Genomic DNA, 21,998 nt, shown 5'->3' on the forward strand with positions numbered 1-21,998 from the left:
AATTACCATGAAAAATGCGTTTAAATAAGTATAATTAAAATATTTAAAATTTAAAAGCTTATTTTCATGAATAGCATTTAAAAATTAATTTTAATAATTTGATTTATGAAAGGTGGTGGCGGTGAAAGTAGAGGTCGAGCACATTTTTCTTGGGTGTGGAAACATTTTGAACGAGTTGAGGTCACACCCCCGGGATGGCAACCTGGTCAACTAAAGAGGTTCACGTGTACATGCCTAGTTTGCAAGGCGCTAGGTGCAAATGTCAAGTCATATAATTGGAAAACGGGAGATGGAACCGGAACCTTGAGTCGGCATTTGCAAAATAAACACGACTTGTTCGAAAATGGCCCCCGTCCTTCGGGGGGTGGCGTCCAAACACAATTGGGTGGATACATGAACCAACCCGGCGGAGGTACACCTTTCATTTATAATAAAGATAGAATGATTGATGAAATGAGTACTTTAGTTATTGCTAATGAATACCCTTTTAGTTACGGTGAAAATGCAAACGTTGAGCATTTTAATAAAGTTGCATTACAACCTGCATTTACTCGTGTCCCCCGAAATACCCTAAGACGTTATACACAAACTTCTTATTATAAGTATAGGAGTAGTTTGATTGAATTATTTCGTACTTTTGATGGTCGTGTTAGTTTTACAAGTGATACATGGACTTCTAGTTTTGGCAAACCTTTTCTTTGCATTACTGCTCATTGGGTGGATGATGATTGGTTTATTCAAAAACGTATACTATGTTTTCAAGCTATGGAAGAAAGGCATACCGGTTTTAACATCAAAGTTCGTATTTTGGATTGTTTAAAAGAATTTCACTTGAATAATAAAGTTTTTTCTTTGTCTCTTGATAATGCAACTGCAAACACAAAGTGTATTGACTATTTGAAAAATGACTCCGAGTTGAATTTGTTGTTGGGTGGTAGTCTCTTGCATGTTAGATGTTGTGCTCATATTTTGAATTTGTCTGTTCAAGAGGGTCTCGCTGAGTTGCAACCATTGCTAAACCCAATTAGAACAGTTATAAAATGGATTAGGATTACTCAGTCAGTTAGAAGAAAGTACATAGCTATGTGTAAAGAGAGAGGTCTTAAGAAAAGACAATGGTCTATTGATACCCCTACCCGTTGGAATTCTACTTTCAAGTTGTTGAGTGATGCTATAAAGTATCGTGATATTTTGACCCAACTTTACAATGAGACTCGTGTTGATCCTACTGAGTTAATAACCGAAAGTCATTGGACTAATGCTTCTTTTGTTCGTGATGTTTTAAATGCTTTTGATAGTGCAACTCATATTTTCTCTTATATTTATGAGCCTAACGTTCATTTAGTCATAATTGAGTGTGTTAAAGTTGTTCACACCATCGAAGAGCATATGAAGATTGATGGACTTCGTCCCGTTCTTGATAGCATGAAACGTAAGTGGCATACTTATTTTAGTGAATTTCCAATCATTTATGGAATTGCTGCTATTCTTGACCCCGGTGTCAAAGCTGAAGGTTTGGAAAATCTTTTAGAATTTTATTATACAAGTTTAAGTATCGATTATGATGTTAGTGAATATATTAACAAATGCAAATCTGTTTTGGGAGACCTTTATGATCATTATGCATCTATTTATGGTTTTGATTTGGCAACACCAACTACTACTAGCACTTCCGATTCTAGATTTGGTTTTCTTGATAAAGTTATAAAAAAAAACACAAAGCATCTACATCATTCTCATCATCATCTTCTTCAACACTTGCTATTAATGATTATTTGTCATATCAACATGAGACCAACAACAACTTTCAAATTATAAAATGGTGGCAAGAACATAAAAAAAGTTTTCCTATATTGGCGAGAATTGCAAAAGATATACTTGCAGTTCCCGCTTCATCTGTTGCTTCCGAGTCTGCTTTTAGTGCAGGTAGAAGAGTGTTAGATGAAAAAAGATCTCGCTTAACTCCGGAAAGCATTCAAATTTGTGTTTGTAAGAAAGATTGAGATCAAGCTGAAAGAAGAACTCAAGGTTTAAAGGAAGACGAAGACGATGAAGATGATCCTGTGATGATATTGGAGTCGTCAACGGATGATGCAGCTTCCGGGGATGATGATGCAACAAACATGGGTGGCTAGAAAAGTCTAAATCAGGTACGCTAAGAACTACGTGGGCTTTGATTCTTTCGGGATACGTAGGCAACTTATTTTTCGAAAATTACAATTTAATTGCAAAATTAAATTTTAGTTTTCTAAAGATAGGTCCAAGCCCCCCCCCAAATTTCAAAAGAAGTACAATATAAGAACTACGCTGGCTTTGATTCCTTATTTTATAATATAAGGATACGTAGGCATCTTAATTAAGAGCAAGCCATCAAATTGTTAATTTTGTAAAAATTAAAACACCACACAACCCACCCGACCCTAACCCACGAACCCACCCGACCCTAACCCACAAACCCACCCGACCCTAACCCACCTAACCCACAAACCCACCCGACCCTAACCCACTAACCCACCCGACCCTAACCCACCTAACCCACAAACCCACCCGACCCTAACCCACTAACCCACCCTTCGACCCACCCTAACTCACTAACCCACCTTGACCCGTCTAACCCACGAACCTAGCTCGACCCACCCATGACCCGTCTAACCCACAAACCCAGCTCGACCCACCCACGATCCGTCTAACCCACAAACCCAGCTCGACCCACCCACGACTCGTCTAACCCACGAACCTAACCCTGGTGTGTCCAACTTCTCCGACCCAACCCACGACCCGGCCCACCCTACCCTACGTGTGTCGTGCCGTGTGTCATGAAACCCCAACCCGCGACCCACCTAACCCTAACCCAGCTCGCACGACTCGCACGGTGGACACCTCTACGCATAGCGTTGGCAAGTTTCCAAGGTGGATTGCTTTCAAGAGTTATATTCCAAGATGTGGATTGTCGATCGTAGCAAAGTTCTTATGAAAGATTGTTACGAAGCATTGGCAACTTTTCCAAAAATTGGATTTTGGCAAATTTTCCGAGGTACGGATTGTCGCTTCATCGTGACAACATTTCCAAGGATGGATTGTTACGTGGCATTGACAACTTTCCCTAAATCGGATTGTCATTCATCATGCAAGAGTTATGTTGGCAACTATTCCCAAAGAAAAGAGGATTGTCATCACAACAAAAGCACCGACGTACTGGTTCACAAGCAGCAAAGCACCGACATACTGGCATAGCAAATATTAAAAAACAGTGATCTTTTCGAAGACTATCACAGCGGGAAAAAGGGGCTCTTTGTTCAGAATGTCAAAGCAGCAAGGTGGAATTCCCTAGATTGTGGAGAGTTGTCACAAACAACTGAAGGTAATTTCGGGCGAAGTTGTCTTCGGTCATATTCCCTAGGATGTGGAATATTATCAATGCGGATGGAGATTGTTTCAAGAGAAATAATCTTCGATGGTATTCCCTAGGATGTGGAATATTATAAATGGGCATGAGGATTGTTTCAAGAGAAATAATCTTCGATAGTGTTCCCTAGGATGTGGAATATTATCATTGCGGAGAGGATAGTTTCAGGCAAAGCAATCTTCTAATTTGGAAGCAGTTACAGGAGTAGCAGTTTTCAAGCGGGATGACATTCTCAAGCTTGTAGAAGGTATCAAACCAAGGATACAACAAGGAAGCAGCAAATCGGTTACTTTAAGAGACGTGTGATCGACAGTGCAAGACACGCGTTTCTTAACTCTTCTATCTGTTTGACTAATGCTAGTTTTGCTGGTATCGGCGTTATAAGAGTGATTTAGGATCGCAGAACATTCTGAATCATTCTCCGTCCCTATCGATACTTTGACTTTTATTTTCGAAACTTGCGTTTCTCCAAACTCAGTCAAAGTGGGGGCTTCTATAGACACCCATTTGTGTCTCCCAAAAACCAAACCCAGTGATGAGTACCTTTCACGTCGAATCATAATCGAATGAAACGAAAGTGTGGAAGGACTAGTGTTGCGGAAAGTTTTTATTTCTTTTCTCTTCTCTCTGCTTTTGAAAACTTTATTTTAAGAAAAAAGCCAATCAAGTTTGGTTGGTCTATAATATGGGTCCAATAGTATTGTAGTTGGATGGGGCTTGCAAAGACCTTTCCAACGATATATTATAATCCCAATTCCTATGAATATTGAGGAAATTATGGTCAATTTACTAAACTGGGCCCGGTTTGAGCTTTATGTACGACCCAATGATCTAGGGGAGGGCCTGATATGATTTATCATTCCTAATGCAATAAGGAATGGTTTTGTTCTTCTAGAATCTTCTAGAAGGTTCTTTTCATTCCTAATTCAATTCGCATTGATAAGTTGACTTTGTTGAGTTTTCAGAGTTTTAATCAAAATCAAATAGCATTTTCGAAGAAATTATATTATTTTATCTTCCAGTACAGTAAACTTATCGGATTTTCGAAAACGAGTTAGAATCAAGACTGGCGTCCAACCCCAGGCCTTGGTGCCTGGAACCAGGCTTGGTGTCAGGCGCTAGCCACTGATGCCTGGCGCCAGCTAGCCAGGGTTGGCGCCAACCTTGTTTCTTGAGCGTCAGACTCTGTTTTGTTAAATTATCTTTTTTGGCTGATTTTCTCTATAAATATCGCATCAAAAACTCCGTTTTCATTCATCATCTACATCCATCATTCACTTATTCACCAATTTTCACCAATCCTATTCATTCTCAAGCTTTCATCAACAATCAATAATTTTTTAGCATTCTTTAATTCATTCAATTCTTTCTTACTTGTTTTCATACAAAATTCCGCATTCACAAGATCTCAAAACACCTATCCATATTCGAAGTTGCCTTCGCCCTAGACGTGAAAGGTTTTAATTTCTGAGGGTTTGGTCCCAAATCTGTCTTTCAATTATTTAATTTAATTGTTTTGTTTATTATTTTCCTTGAAGTTACTAACGTGTGTATTTTGTTATTAGAAAGAGGTACGAAGCATCAAAGTAATGGCTTTAATTGATTTATTGATATTATGATGTAGAAATCATGTTTATATTGTTATTATGATATTCCTAGTATCATGTCTAGGTTAATTTTAATATTAAATATGATTGTTATGATGCTTCCTATGTTTTTCCTAATGTTTATTCATTTTAGTATCATGTTAGGGCTAAAGATTTGATTTTTATTGCTTAGTGACATGCTAGGGTTTGTTATTAATCTTGTTAGTATCATACCAGGATCTTGCTATTATGCTTTAATATTAACATGAATATGATTATTATTATTATTATTATAATTTATGATTATGAATATTATTATTATTATAATTATTATTATAATTCATGTTTAATCATGATATTTATTGATTATGTTGCTTGATACATTATTTATTCTTTATTGCTTGATCACCTTTTATGCATGTTTAAAGGGAATTTGTACTTGTAATCACGCTTAATAAGATAATTAATAATTTTGTTTAGGGTTAATTGTAATTATAATTCAAGTGATCGCCAATAATAGATTTGTTTGTGCATTAAATTCAACCAACATAGATTAAACAGGTTTAGGGTTAATCCTATTGATTGTATAATAATCAGAAAGCGCACATGAATACGAGCAGAATAAAGTAGAGGCCTATTATTAGGGCAGGTTCAATCTCTTTTAGGTTGGATTTGTACCATCATCCCCGAACCCTTATTTGGTTCATGACCTTATGGAGTTGACGGTCTCTTGGATCGTTAAAGGGTGTATTCTTCATCCTATGAATGGTTTACAAGTTCCTTAAAAACTTGTTGGCGACTCTTTTGCTCTATCTTCTTCCCTTTTGGACGCCACTGTACTTTAGTGTATGATCACAGTGGGGTTCAAGCTAGTGGGATTTTAAAGGCTTGAAATTATTCCCTAAAGTGGTTCAGTTCATAAACGGTTCGGTACAAACGTGTTGGAGTTTGTTAACGGTTTGGTGTAAACGGTTTTTACCTTGGATTAAGCGGTTTTGGGTTGGAAACGGTTTCGAGTTAGAAACGGTCCGGTTCTTTTTCGGTACGGTTTGATTTCAATTCGGTTTAGAATAGGTTCGGTTTGTTAACAGGTTCGGTTGTTATATGGTCTGACATTATTCGAATTGGTTCGGTTTTGGTTTTACTTAAATACGGTTTGGGTCGGTTTTCAGTTTTACAAAATCGGTTTTTAATCGGTTCGGTTCTCATTTAGGTTGGTTGGTTTCGGGCAGTTAAACGGTTTCGGTTTGAAATTTGACAACACTAATTACTAGCTTATTGTTTATTAGTAACTTACTAACTTGCTAGTTAAAACAAAATATAAATTCAAGTTTACAACTAATAAAATTAAAGTATAAAATATAATTATTACTATAAGTATATAACGTGTTCTTACTAAAAAAATATATATATATAAAAATAAAAGTATATAACGTGTTTAAAACCTGACCAATTGCAAGTTTATAACTCAATTCATTCTAATTCATTACTCGATCAATGTAATTTGTTTAAAGTCTTTAAACCTTTATTAAATATTACATGTTTATTACATTTTAATATTTTATGACCCGATAAGTCCATTATCTATATGACCCGACTTGATTATGACTTGAGTCAATTGATTAACCCAACTTATTATGACTCATATTAATTAACCGATCCGAGCATATTATGACTGGAACAAAATTTCAACTTGTTCTAATTTTCGTTACCTATTCAACCTAACTTGTTTAACTCATAACTCGATTTTAATCTGATCTGATTTGAATTCGTGTATGAGTCGTAACCTAAGTCATTTGATTTAAATTCGTGTATGAGTATAAATGTATGAGTCATAACTTGTTATACGTACAATATTACCTAATAAACCCAATTCTTTATAACCTGCTCAATTATATCCTAATTCACTTGATTTGTTTAACTCACTATTCAATCAACCCAGCTTGTTTTGTGACCCTTATTAATTAATTGTGACTTTGTGAGTTAGGGTTTTACCCGATTTTTCACAACCTGCTCCATTATATCCTAACTCACTTAATTTGTTTAACTAATTAGTCAATCAACCCAACTTGTTTTATGACCCTTATTAATTAATTGTGACTTTGTGAGTTAGGATTTAACCCAATTTGTTTTGAACAAAAACTCGTTTTTAAATCGACTAAGTTCCACCGGAACAGATTATAATCCGACCTGATTAGGACCCGATCTGTTTTGACCCGAAAACCGTTCTAAATTGGAAAACCCCGTTTGCAAACTGACGAAGTTAACCTGAACCGATTACAACCCGACCCAATTAGGATTCGATCTGTTTTGACCCGAAACCCGCTTAAAACCGAAAAAATCCGCTTTCAAACTGTAGAGTTCAACCCAAATCAATTATCACCTAAACCGATTACAAGCCGATCTGATTAGAACCGGACCCAAATAGAAACCGTAGTTAAAAAAACCCAAACCAAACTGACCCGATTTTATTTAAAACCGAACTGAACCGGCCCGTTAATTATTTAAACCTGTCGTAAACCGACCCGTTATAAACCGAAAAATTATAAACCAAACCGAAAATCGAACCGTTAACCCGATTGACACCTTAATCCATATGTGATAATTCATACTTATATGATAACTAATCTATAATTTAGAACACGTGAGTAAAAATTTAGAACATACGAGTAAAAATTTAGAACATGCGACCTCAAATTTAAATTTAGAACATAGGTGTGAGTAATATTTTAGAACATCTGATTTAAGAATTAGAACATGTGAGTAAAAATTTAAAAAATTTACTTTAATTTAGAACATTTGATTTAAAACGTTGAACATGTGAACATGTGAACAAAAAATTTAGAACATATGAGTAAAAGTTTAGAACATGCAAGTAAAAATTGGAACATATGCTTTCAAATTTAAAACATAAAACTAAAAATCTTAGAATACACGCACGTTTTGAAATTTAGAACAAAAAAGTTTAAATTTTGGAATAAGTTATTCAAAATTTATAACATCTAACTTAACTAATTTATGGTTGAGAATATGTGAGTACTAATTTAAAACATTGGAAAAATTGAAAAGAATAATCCTACCTTTCGCCCATCTGCTCAAAATAATCCCACATTTTCGAATTCTAGAAATAATCCCACTTTTTCGAATTCTAGAAATAATCCCACCTTGTAACCCCATCTTCCGAAAATGAACCTTTTTCATTTAATGACCGGTTGTGTTGAATTGTTAACCTATTTTAAAAGGTAATTTGACACGTGTCACTTTTTAATTGATTTTTTAAAATATTAAAGAATTAAAATAAAATATCTTCTTCTTCCTTCCCCTGCCTCTCTGCCAGAGCCCCCTTTCCCTTACCACCAACAAATCCTAAACCCCATCACAACCAGTGACCCAGCTGACCGTCGCGCCTTACCACCATCACCACCATCACAACAAATTCAACAACCCCACAACACCCAGCCACATCGCCCAGCCACATAAACAACCCCAGTGCACCTCCTCCAAATCAGTTGTTGCCGCATAAATCAACCATCGCACAACCTCAAAATTCGCCCAACATATCCCACAACAACCACCACTTCACTAATTCCACAATTACCCTAACCTCCGAGCCACCGTGATGTCGTAGCCCCACAAATCGCAACCACAAGCATCAATTCAACCCTAAAATGCAGCCACAAGCTCCAATTCAATCAGCCAATTTAAATGGGGTTTCGGGTGGTATTCGTGGTGGTTCGAAGAGGCTGGGGTTCGAAATTGGTTTTCGAGTGGTCTTCGTGGTGGTTCGAAGAGGCTGAGGTTTGAAATTGGGATGGTTTTTCGGGGAGGGAGAAAGGGGAAGGAGGGTTTCAATTCGCCGGTATTAGTGGGGCAGAGGTGCGGTTAAGCTATCGCCGATGGGGTGGGGCTGGGTTACGGTGATGGTGGTGGTGATGGCGGTGCTAATGGTGGGGTGGGGGCTGGATTACGGTGTTTGGGTTTTTTTTTTTCTTTTTTTTTTTTTTTTTTTATTATTTTGCCTTTGTTTTATTATTCAAACAAAAAAAAAAAATTACCTGTTGAAACGGTTGTAGGTAAAAAGGTTCATTTTGGAAAGATGGAGTTACAATGTGGGATTATTTCTGGAATTCGAAAAAGTGAGATTATTTTGAGCAGATGGACGAAAGGTGGAATTATTCTTTTCAATTTTTCTAAAACATTTTATTTAATTTAGAACACTTGGAGAAAAGTTTAGAACATAAAATTTAAAATTTTGAACATACGAGTAAAAATTTAGAATATAAAAAGTGTTCTCACATAAAAAGTATGAATTCTCACCGAATACATACATATATATATATATATATATATATATATATATATATATATATATATATATATATATATATATATATATATATATGTCATATTCAATGTTATTAACTTCCGGTTGTAGCAAAGAAATTTCCAGCTGTAGTAAAATAATTTCCCAATTTAAATCAATTTTTGACAATCTAATTTAATTAGATAGGCAAGCTAAGAGACGCACACGATGCGTGCGTGTACAATATAAGTATTATATCAAGTTGGATTTTTGTATTTATTTCATACTCTAATAAAAAAATATTAGTTGGTTACAAAATTGTTGAAAAAAAATGTTAATGTTTTTTTTTAAATCTAATATATATATATAAAGGGGAGTTTTTTTCCGAGTTTTTAGAGAGCCACGTAGGATCTAATTTTCTCAGCGCGCCATGTAGGATTATAAATCTTAGTAGTAGACAATTAAATAAGAGATTATTAATTTCTTTTATAATTAAATAATTTAAATGCCATGTAAACAAAATTGGCGAATGAGATTTTTAAGTTTAAATTAATTAAATATTATATATTATCTTTTAATATTAGGAATTTGATCTAAATATATAACAAATTTTAGGCTCATAAATACAAAAAAAAAATTATTTAAAAAAAATCAAACAAACCGAACTGCAAATTATTCACTTGAACCGAACCCGACTCGAACCCGAAAATGACCTAACTTGAAAATGACCCGACTTGATTATAACCCGCAAATTAATTACTTGAACCGAACCCGACTTGAACTCGAGAATGACCCAACCTAATTATAACCCGTAAATAATTGACTTGAACCGAACCCGACTCGAACCCGAGAACGACCTTAACTCGTTTAAAATCGTAAAGAGCCAAATTTAACCCGACATATTTTTCACCCGACCCGAATGTAACATGACCTAAACCCGATAAGATGTATGACCCGACGTGACCCGACTCAAGCATGACCCAACCCGAACCCGACCCGCATATGTTATGATATTAACCCGTATTGACCTGACCCGAGATGACCCAACTCACACTAACACGACTCAAACCCGACCCGTTTACCCGAATTGACAGCTCTAATCTAGATACATGTAATATTAGACATGTGTAGAAAGATGTATAGAGTGGAGAACAACCACTATAAATATGTTGTATGTGAAAGGGTTAGGAGGTGAGCTAATCAAAAGAGTTCCACCAATGATTGATAGAAACTAGGGGTTCTATCAAGAGAGTGAGAGACATATGAACTCTCACAAACGTATTTGTACAATTTATGATAAATTTATGAAATCATAGAATTGTTATATGATATTCGGGTTTAAACTTATGCGTGCACCCAAATTCTATCAATCAAGTTCAGCAAACACAACACATATTCTTAGGTGTAACCTCCTACACCTAGAAGTAGGTGTCACTGCTCAAAATGCAGCTTAGTTTCCTTTTTAAAAAATTTTGGTTTCTTCTTTTCCAATTCTCTCTCTTCTCTTGTATTTCCTAATTCTCATCAAAGTTTTCTATAAAAATTTTCATTACTATAGTTTGTTCTCTGTTTTTTTTTCTTGGAAAAATTATTCTATGTTTTTTCTCCTTCTTTAATTTCTTTTTTCTCTGTTTTTTCTGGAAAAATTATCCTCTATTTTGCGATTGCATCTGTTTCGATTGGATAAATATGGAATTGGTTGTTCTCGACGAAGACATCGTCAATGCAGGTTAGTTGCTTAATTTTTTGATTTCTAATTTTTTTTTTTTTGTTAGTTTCAGTTGTAATTGTGTTTTGTATGATTTTAGGTTAGCTTCGATTAGTTTCGATTGATCAGTTATTCAATTTCATCTGATTTTTGGTTATGTTCGATCAATTTGATGTATTATGTATAAATTTCGATTTCTTATGAGCTAATTAATTTCATCTGATTTTCTACATTTTTTTTATCAATGAACATAATCATGCAAAATATGAACATATGCATAGGTTCCCTTAAATGTGAATATTACCTTTTCAAAAAGTGAATATAGGCATAAAAAATATGAACATTTGTATTTCAGAAAGTAAACATAACAATTCAAAATATGAACATAAGCATTTGTTTCCTTTAAGTGAATATAAGCATTTAAAAGGTGAATATATGCGTAAATAATATAAACATGTGTATTTAAGAAAGAGAACATATGCATAAACAGATTTAATGAGAATATTTCATGAACAACAAATATTAACTATGAATATTTACATCATGAACATATAAAATATTATTATGAATATAAGACATTTAATTATGAACATAAAAATTGAAGAAATAAAAAATAATATGATTATTAATGAAACATATGCATCATAAGTATTAAATGTGACATATGCATTGGTTCATTTTTTAATGCGTATGAACATAATTAAGCATTTTAGAAAGTGAACATATACATAAAAAATATGAACATATGGATTTAGAAAGTGAATATATGCATTTCAGAAAGATTACAAGGATTCAAAATATGAACATAAACATCTAAGAAAGTGAACATACGCATAAAAAATATGAACATATGTATTTCAAAAAGTGAACATAAGTATTCAAAATATGAACATAAGAATATTTCGAACAATAGAGTATCGAACAATATCCAAACAGGTTTCAAAAAAAAAAAAAAAAAAAAGCAATATCCAAACAAAATTAAGTAAAATTTAAAATTAAGTGATAAACATATAAATTCAAACAAAATTAAGTAAAATTTACATTAAATTGCATTTTTAAGGGAGAACTTGTTTGATTTTTCATCTCATCTCAAATATTCATGGTTGTTTTGAAGAGAGAGTGAATTGTGTTTGATTGTTAGAGGGAGAAAATCAAATAAATGAATAATAAATTTCAGAAATTTAAATTTAAGAGTGACGTTTTTTTTTTAAAAAAAAAATAATAGCCGTTGAAAGTGATGGTTGAGTGGGCTGTAATTTAAACATATGTTCAGTTTTTGGGTGGGCTCATTTTGGTTTGGGGCTTTTTTAATGGGGCACGTTTGAAATTGGGCTTGTGGGTTGATGTTGCATCTAAAATAAGTGCACGAGGATGCATCTTAGACCTATTGCAAAAACAAGGTGTAATAAAAGTCGCCAAGTATATTTTTATTTTTGTTACATTTGTTGGATATTTCTAATAACTATTTTTCGTTTTTGTATGGGATCGGAATGGGAAATTTATACTTTCCCTTTCTATTTCTATATAAAACGCAGATGTTAGGCTCGTATGATTCATGGTAGATTGATTATAAAATGGTTGATCGCTCAATAATTTGATGTTCTATTTCTTTTGTTCAGTTTGTTAAGTGATTGTCATCGCTTGTTAAATTAGTAATATTATTTGGTGTTTGATTTGAATAAAAAGAACTTATTTGCAGAAATTGTTGAATAAAAAGAACATTAAAACCCATACTTTAATCATGTTATAGTAGTCACGAATAAAAGAAAGTTATCAAATTAAATTACTTATTCAAGTTAAGCATTTATTACAAAGTGATAGAAATTCAATTAGCAACTTGACAAAGCTTACAACTTGATTTTAGGCACTAAGTTATGTAAGGGTTAAGAGCTCAAACTAATTGCAATCGACCCATAACAATGAAGAACAAGCAAGCACAACAACTAAGAACATCCACGAAGAAATTAAAGCAAGTAAAAGTGAGATAATGTTACCATGGGAAAACCTGAGAACTGGGAGAAAAAAACCCACCCTTGCACTATGGAATAATATTGATGATGAATGAAATCAGGAATTACACGCAGGAATTATATGGAATTCTAATGCTCACCTAAAATATTGGAGAGCAGTGTTGGTTACCGTATAGAATTTATTTTATTTTTTAAATTTGAATTTATTTAAACTTGGGTTGATTTATTTACCACTTTTAATGGGTCTTGAATAACGGTCATGGTTTCAAGTTGTAAGACTTAATTTGTTTTTGTTCATTTCTTTTGAAACTTATTTATAACTGACTAGATTTTTAATTAGCCTTAATGTTTGAACACGTGACGGTAGCACGTTAGTAATTCTCTTGGATTTTTTTTTTTTTTTTTTTTTTGGAAAGACAAGAGCATCTCCCGTGGCAAGCTTTTTAAAGATAAGAACATCAAAATCTCCGGTGGCAAGCTATAAAAAATTGTAGCTTGCTTTTCCACATAAATTTCTAAGCTACAATACTTTTAAGCAACAACTTGTTCCAATGAAAATTAAATAAATAATTTTACACATAGTATAGTATGAGTAGAATTTATTTCTCTCTTTTTCTATCAAGCATGTAGCTTGTTTGGGCTACAGTTACTTGCATGTTGCTCAATTTTTTGTTCTCCAGTGATAAGCATGTAGTTAGGAACTTTATTTAAATTGCAAGCAAGTCCTTATAATTGAACCACTGGAGATGCTCTAATGCTCTTCGATTTTACATGATTTTTTTATAGGGATAAAGGTATTTACAAGTTTAAAGAGAGAATTATGGAGGTTTAACAAAGTATAGATTATTAATATTATTTTAATTAAAATAAAATGTATGTAAAAAAAAAACCCTAGCCTCCTCTCTGAACTCTCTCCTAAACTCTAGCCTCCATTGTCAATTTGAAGGGGCTTCCAATGGATTTCACCGGTGGAAAGCCCTAATCTTTATTATTTTTTTTAAGCTTTTTGTTTTTTTTTTTGTTGCAATAATGTCTCCCTCGAAAGAAAGGGTTTATCTCTTTTGAAAGACAAGGTTTTCTTGATCTCCTTCGAATGACAAGGTTTTCCGGACTCCTTCGAAAGACAAGGTTTTATTTGTGTTTATTTTGATCTGCGGTTTTACGGGGCTACGATTGATTATGGCTCGGATTCGGATTACGGGTCGGAATCAGCACAAGAATTTACTTACTCCCAAAATTGCGAAGCGATGACGGATCTACTCAAAAAGTTGTATGAGACAACAACTCGAGAATGTGTCGAATTGTTGTATTTATGTATTTGGATTCTTAGCCCTTCCCCGATTAATTCTTGTTTGATTGTGTTAAATTCGTTTTCATTATCGTTACTTATCAATTGTAGATGTCGTATGACTATAATTAATGAAATTTAATGTCCTTTAGGACTTCTTTCAAAAAAATAAAAAATAAATAAAATGTATGTATTTATATAAATCTTTATTATTATTATTTTTAATAAAAAAATGTTTAATTGTTTATATCGCAATATATATATTTTTTATAATTAAGGCAAGTTTTTTTTTTCTAATTTATTTTTTGTTAAAAGTATTTGCCAAACTCGTTTGTAAAAACAACTCATAGGGTTTAAATATTTTTTTTTAATTACAATTAGTATTTTAAATGAACGACTTACAAATGTGACTATAGCTAGATTCTTTGTGGTGCAAATATTTACGAATTTGACGAATGAATGGTTACTTGCATTAAATGATTGGAAAATTGAGATTATAAATCCCAACTTTGGGTGGTTTACTTTGAAAAATCCCAACTATGCATTATCCCTAAAAAATCTCAACTTTGGTACTCATTTTATTTTATAGATACCAGATGACCGGTTACTTGAAGAGAAGGTTAACTCATTTTTTCTAAAATAAAATCGCCACTTGTCAAAATTTTAGTGGTCCAAACAATAAAATTAATAATTGTTATTTTTAAAAAAAATCTGATTTATTCAAAAAATTAAAAAAAACCCAACCCCCAGCTCCCACCCCAATCCCAGAAAACACCTCACCCTCACCCCCACCCCAGCACCCCGCCGGAAATCGCCTCCCATCCCCGAAAACCTCTCCCCGCCGCCGTAAAACGGCGCCCACCCTTCCCCCACCCCCAATAATCCCTTCATGTCGCCGGAATCTGACGAAAAACCCTCCCCCCACCCTCGTGAAACCCTCCCACCCTAAACCTTAAAGCCCCCTCCCAAAACCCCCACCCTCGAAGTCGCCCCCTCCCTTCCCCCACCCCAGAAATCGATCCACGGTTGGGGAAGGGGAAGGGGGCGTTTTCGAAGGTGGGGTTAGGGGAGGGGTGTTTTCCGGGTTAGGGGGTTAGTGGGTGGGTTTCGCGAGGGTGGGAGGAGGGACAGGGGTGGGTTTTCGAGGGTGGGAGAGGGTTTGTCGTCGGATTCCGGGGATGGGGAGGGGTTGTCGGGGTTGAGGGCGATAATCCGACGAGGGTGGGGTGTGGGTAGGGTGTTTTCCGGGATGGGGTAGGGGCTACTGTTTTGATTTTTTTGGTTCATTTAGTTTTTTTTTTTTGAATTAATTCTTTTTAGTATTTATTTTTTGAATTATTATTTTACCAATCCCGTGTTGACACGTGGATTGTAACCTAAAGTAATAGGTTTGGTGACCTGTTGGGATCTTTAAAAGAAAATATGTATCAAAGTTGGGATTTTTGAGGGATAATGCATAGTTGAGATTTTTCATCGTAAATCGCCCAAAGTTGGGATTTATAAACTCAAATTTTCCTATAAGATTTTAGTAAGCTTGAAAACCGTCTTCGAACCAGAGTTTTCCCCTTTTTCTGGGTACACATAACAAAGTACCACGACCGAACAACAATTTAATTCGGTAAAAAGTAGAAGGAACAAGCGGCATACCTTCTCTTCTCGTAGCTACGTTCTATCTGTCTTCAATTATTCTATTTCTATAAAGATCAGATCAGGCGTGCTCAAGGCTTTTTTCTACCCAATCCTAAGTAGTGTACACTTCCTAAAAAGATAAAATTAAAAAATCCTAAGTATTCTACACCTACGGACCTTCCTATAAGTAGTGTACACTCCAAATTTCACATAATTTATTTTGCAAGTCAAACTACTCTGTTATAAATTGCTTCAAACAAATACCCTAACCAACCGTTCTTTCTTTCCCTTATCCGACGTTAAATCCCTCAAATTTCCATCCTGTCTAAACAAATAAAACTATGGAAGGTAAAAAAGAATTGCCGGCAATAGGAATCGATCTCGGGACAACATACTCTTGTGTTGGAGTATGGCAGCACGGCCGTGTTGAAATCATTATCAATGATCAAGGAAACAGAACGACACCATCTTGTGTTGCTTTCAATCAAACCCAGCGTCTTGTTGGCGAGGCTGCTAAAAATCAGGCTACTTCTAATCCTATTAATACTATTTTTGGTTCGTTTTCTACCTCTTAACCTCTATCCTTCAATCTTCATGTATATCATGTTACAATATAATTTTGCTTCGTTTATTATACTTCGTATAACAACGTTTGGTCACAGATGATATTCCTAAATCCTAACGTGTGTCCATATAATAGCATCCATGTTAGCTAAAACTGACCGTAAACCCAGATGAAATTATTTTTATCAAATAAATATTTAATGTACACTAGAATTATTAATTAATCCGTAATTATGTTTTACTAGATTGACTTTATAATGTGTGTCCAATATATGTCGATAGCATCCGGTTTAGAAAGTAATTATTCCTAGTTGATTTTAGTTGAAGGGAAATAATCTTTAAACTTCAAATAATTATCGTCGATTAATTGAAACTTATTATTGTTGTTCATTTTTAATACTTTTGTTAATTTTTAGTTGCAATAAAAAATACATTGTGTTACGTCTTATAAATAATACCCTTTGTTACAACTAAAAGTTAACGGATGTAGTACTTATTGTAAACAAGCACTTCCACTCGGGGATGTCTAATATCTCATATTGTGAAACAAAATTTGTTTCTCACGTGATATTCTCCATGAGAAACAAATTTCGTTTCTCAATATGAGAAGATAGCATTCTAAAAATCTGATATTGTATTCAAAAGTGATATCACTTGAATAAGTGTTATTGATAAGTAGGGAATTAAAGTTGAAGTATTTAAAAATTGTAAGAGGAAGACAACGGATTGATGATTATTGCAAAGTGTTATTAGAATGTAATTATTTTATATATAAAAAAAATGAAACAATCGTCGTAAAGAGACAATGGGTTAGATATACTCTTTAACTCTTATATGTCTCCTAAAGCACATTTAACTACTTATGTAGTTATGTTTTTTATTTTATTTTAAAAGAGTTTATACTTCTCCGTTTCATAAAATTGCAACAAGAGCTCTCACATTTAGTCAAAGTTTTACAATTTATTTTGAAACAAATTGATGCAATAGCTGTATTACATTTGTCAATTTCTTATAATTGCTTTCTTAACCACTGGAATAAACTACAGATGCAAAGAGGCTTATTGGCAGAAGATTCACTGATGAAATAGTGCAGAATGACATGAAACTCTGGCCTTTTAAGGTTATTTCTGCGTCTGAAGACGACAAACCTGTTATTGTAGTCACCTATAAGGGCGAAGAAAAGGAATTTTCTGCAGAGGAAATCTCTTCAATGGTCCTAATGAAGATGAAACAGACTGCAGAGACCTACCTTGGCTCAGAAGTGAAAAATGCTGTTATCACTGTCCCGGCTTATTTCAATGATTCCCAGCGTCAGGCAACAAAAGCTGCCAGTACCATTGCTGGACTCAATGTCATGCACATTATCAATGAGCCAACTGCTGCTGCCATTGCCTATGGTCTAAACGATATGAGCAATGATAGGAAAGACATGGCTAAGAACGTGTTAGTTTTTGATCTTGGCGGTGGGACATTTGATGTATCTTTGGTCAGAATTAGTAAACAGGCTTATGAAGTGAAAGCTGTTAACGGAGACACTCATTTAGGTGGTCAGGATTTTGATAGTAGAATGGTTGACTACTTTGTGTCTGAATTTAAGAGGAAACATAACAAGGACATCAGTCAGGAGCGCAGGGCTATTGGGAGGTTGAGATATGCTTGTGAGAGGGCTAAAAGGATGCTTTCATCAGCTACTGAGACTAGTATTGATGTAGATTGTCTCTACGAGGGTATTGATTTTTATTCAACCATCTCCCGTGCCAAGTTTGAAAAGTTGAACCTGGATTTGTTTAAAAATTGTATAAATCCTGTTAAGAGATGTTTGGAAGACGCCAATATGAAAAAGGGTGATGTTGATGATGTTGTTCTTGTTGGTGGGTCAACTAGAATTCCAAAAGTTCAAGAATTGTTGAAAGATTTTTTCAAAGGGAAGGAACTTTGCCAAAGCATTAACCCGGATGAGGCCGTTGCATATGGTGCTGCAATTCAAGCTGCAATCTTGAGCGGTGTACGTAACAATAAAGACTTCACACTAGTAGATGTTACTCCTTTGTCCCTTGGGGTTAGGCTTTATTATGGTGAAATGAATATTGTGATCCCGAGAAATTCTACCATTCCAGTGAAAATGTCAACTATTCTTTTCACTGCTTATGATGGTGAGACAACCGTTCCATTTAGTGTATACGAGGGTGAGAGACCTATCGCTGAAGACAACAACTTCTTAGGTACATTTACTCTGTACGATATCCCTCCAGCACCGCAAGGTCAAGAAAAATTTGATGTTTGCTTTGAAATCGACAATGATGGTATCCTTACTGTGTCAGCGCAGCATATAGGCACTGACAACAAAAAACAAATCAGTATTGCAAATCACAGTGGTAGGTTATCCAAAGAAGAGATTGATCGGATGGTAGAGGAAGCCAACAATTACAAGGCAGAGGACGAGCAGCACAAAAAAGCTGTCAACGCAAAGCTTGCATTACAGAATTATGCTGAAAGTATGTTGGACATGGTGGAAGTTCGCTGGAACAAGTTTCGAGAGTTTCTGAATAAGAGGAAAAGTTGAATGAACTCAAGACAATTCTCGGCCTTATAATTTGGAGACATGCCTTGACAAAGGTGCTGCTATCAGCTAGAGATATTTCATGTCATTACTCGTTAGCTACAGGTTTCTAAATTATACACTTAACATGCATGTATAATCTTAGCTTTTGTCTATGGTCGTGTAACGGTGTAACAAATTAATTTCAGATTACAAATTATTTTTGTGAAAATATGTTTTTGGTCTTTTTAGATTGAATTGACATTTAACAAGACTTAATTACTTTATACCCCCCTTAAGCTTTTTTGGATTTGGGCTACCTCCTGAGCTATTAAGTTGAAAATAATAATCCTACCTTTCGCCCATCTGCTCAAAATAATCCCACATTTTCGAATTCTAGAAATAATCCCACCTTTTCGAATTCTAGAAATAATCCCACCTTGTAACCCCATCTTCCGAAAATGAACCTTTTTCATTTAATGACCGGTTGTGTTGAATTGTTAACCTATTTTAAAAGGTAATTTGACACGTGTCACTTTTTAATTGATTTTTTAAAATATTAAAGAATTAAAATAAAATATCTTCTTCTTCCTTCCCCTGCCTCCCTGCCAGAGCCCCCTTTCCCTTACCACCAACAAATCCTAAACCCCATCACAACCAGTGACCCAGCTGACCGTCGCTTTTTGAATCGATTTTTGACAATCTATATTAATTAGATAGGCAAGCTAAGAGACGCACACGATGCGTGCGTGTACAATATAAGTATTATATCAAGTTGGATTTTTGTATTTATTTCATACTCTAATAAAAAAATATTAGTTGATTACAAAATTGTTGAAAAAAAATGTTAATGTTTTTTTTTTTTAAATCTAATATATATATATAAAGGGGAGTTTTTTCCCGAGTTTTTAGAGAGCCACGTAGGATCTAATTTTCTCAGCGCGCCATGTAGGATTATAAATCTTAGTAGTAGACAATTAAATAAGAGATTATTAATTTCTTTTATAATTATATAATTTAAATGTCATGTAAACAAAATTGGCGAATGAGATTTTTAAGTTTAAATTAATTAAATATTATATAAAATCTTTTAATATTAGGAATTTGATCTAAATATATAACAAATTTTAGGCTCATAAATACAAAAAAAAAAAATTATTTAAAAAAAATCAAACAAACCGTGCATCGCACGGGCTTCATCTAGTTTTTATTAAGATGGTAGTTTTTTTTTAAAAGGATGGTAGTTTTTTAAAAAAGAGGGTAATTAAAAAAAAATTGAAATAGTAAATTTAGATATGGATAAGGGTATTTTTAAAAAAGTCGACCAAGATGTCCTTTCTCTTTCTGTAGTACTATAGATATGAGTCTTATTTGAAGCTATGTTTTCTTAAGCTCGTGTACAATGTTGTAAAATCTTTTCTAATAAATTTACCTACTTTCCAATTTTATTGGTTTGTTAACATACACAAAATACAATACTAATTAATAAGGGTTCGTTTGACATCGCTGTGGTTTTCTGTTTTTTTGGTTTTTTATTTTTTAAAAGTATATTATATGTGTCACATAATGAATCAAAAATTATTTAGACTTATAATCATGATGATTTTGAAAACCGACAACAAAAAGTGAAAACACCTTTTTCTCTTTTCCTGTTTTTGGTTTTTAGTTTAAAAAAAAAAAGAAAACTGAAAACCAAAAATAATTCCAAACAAGCCCTTAATAAATCAATTATGGTCTTATTACATCTATTTTAGTGTAGAAAATCTACAGAGTAACAAAAATACTTTAATGTTTTTTTATTTATTCAAAAATACTTTGTATACGGAGTATGTAATTAATACAGAAAAGTTACGTTACATTGAGTTGATTAACATCTACTCTTTCGGAATGTGCGTGCTAGTCTGCTAGAGATGGTCTGGGCTTAGCTGTCAAAAGCTGACCCGACTCGAAATATCGACTCTAACCCGACTTATTAACTGACCCGTCTGAACCCAAAAAAATGGTGACCCGAACCCGACATGAAACCAACCATAGACCCGAGTTGACCCGAGTATTTGAGACCCGAATCGGAACATTAACCGACCTAGAAACGACCCAACCTGAATGTAACCCGTAAATTATTGATCTGAACCGAACTCGACCTGAAACAAAATTGACCCAAACCCGTTGTTTTAACCCGTTAAAACCCGAATTTAACCTGACTTGTTCTTAACATGACCCGAATTCAACCCGACCTGTTCCTAACCCGACCCGAATTTTACCCGACCTGCTACAAACCCGACTCGAATTTCTACCCGACCTGTTTCAAATCCGGCCCAAATCAACCCGACTTGTTATTGACCTGTCTCAAATTCAACCCGACTTGTTATTAAATCAATATGTATAGGTCGTTATCTCATGTTGGTATTGGAATGAAAATTGAATCCTAACTCTATTCCTTTAATATTTCACTTTGAATTTTAAGAGGTTAGTTTCACAACATGTTTTTACTCATGGACGAAACATGTTTTCTGCAAATTATTCACTTGAACCGAACCCGACTCGAACCCGAAAATGACCTAACTTGAAAATGACCCGACTTGATTATAACCCGCAAATTAATTACTTGAACCGAACCCGACTTGAACTCGAGAATGACCCAACCTAATTATAACCCGTAAATAATTGACTTGAACCGAACCCGACTCGAACCCGAGAACGACCTTAACTCGTTTAAAATCGTAAAGAGCCAAATTTAACCCGACCTATTTTTCACCCGGCTCGAATGTAACATGACCTAAACCCGATAAGATGTATGACCCGACGTGACCCGACTCAAGCATGACCCAACCCGAACCCGACCCGCATATGTTATGACATTAGCCCGTATTGACCTGACCCGAGATGACCCAACTCACACTAACCCGACCCGTTTACCCGAATTGACAACTCTAATCTAGATACATGTAATATTAGACATGTGTAGAAAGATTTAGAGAGTGGCGAACAACCACTATAAATATGTT

The 21,998-nt window shown here is 34.4% G+C and overlaps 1 protein-coding gene across 1 annotated transcript; it reads left to right on the top strand.

Moving 5' to 3' along the window:
- The first annotated feature begins 15,347 nt into the window (after positions 1–15,347).
- LOC110704144 (heat shock cognate 70 kDa protein-like) lies at positions 15,348–19,282 on the top strand. The gene is made up of 2 exons (XM_021881927.1): positions 15,348–16,445; positions 17,501–19,282. Exons 1-2 carry the CDS (start codon positions 16,232–16,234, stop codon positions 19,015–19,017), a joined length of 1,731 nt encoding a protein of 576 aa, XP_021737619.1. The 5' UTR covers positions 15,348–16,231; the 3' UTR covers positions 19,018–19,282.
- The last annotated feature ends 2,716 nt before the right edge of the window (positions 19,283–21,998 follow it).

The sequence above is a fragment of the Chenopodium quinoa genome, unplaced genomic scaffold (assembly GCF_001683475.1).
Source record: "Chenopodium quinoa cultivar QQ74 unplaced genomic scaffold, ASM168347v1, whole genome shotgun sequence".
In the NCBI taxonomy this organism is placed as follows: Eukaryota; Viridiplantae; Streptophyta; class Magnoliopsida; order Caryophyllales; family Amaranthaceae; genus Chenopodium; species Chenopodium quinoa.

Excerpts from the sequence above, each read along its gene's own strand:
- LOC110704144 (XM_021881927.1), top strand. The coding sequence starts at position 16,232 with ATGGAAGGTAAAAAAGAATTGCCGGCAATAGGAATCGATCTCGGGACA. Across the intron at positions 16,446-17,500 it reads TCCTATTAATACTATTTTTG|ATGCAAAGAGGCTTATTGGC; the intron begins GTTCGTTTTCTA and ends AATAAACTACAG.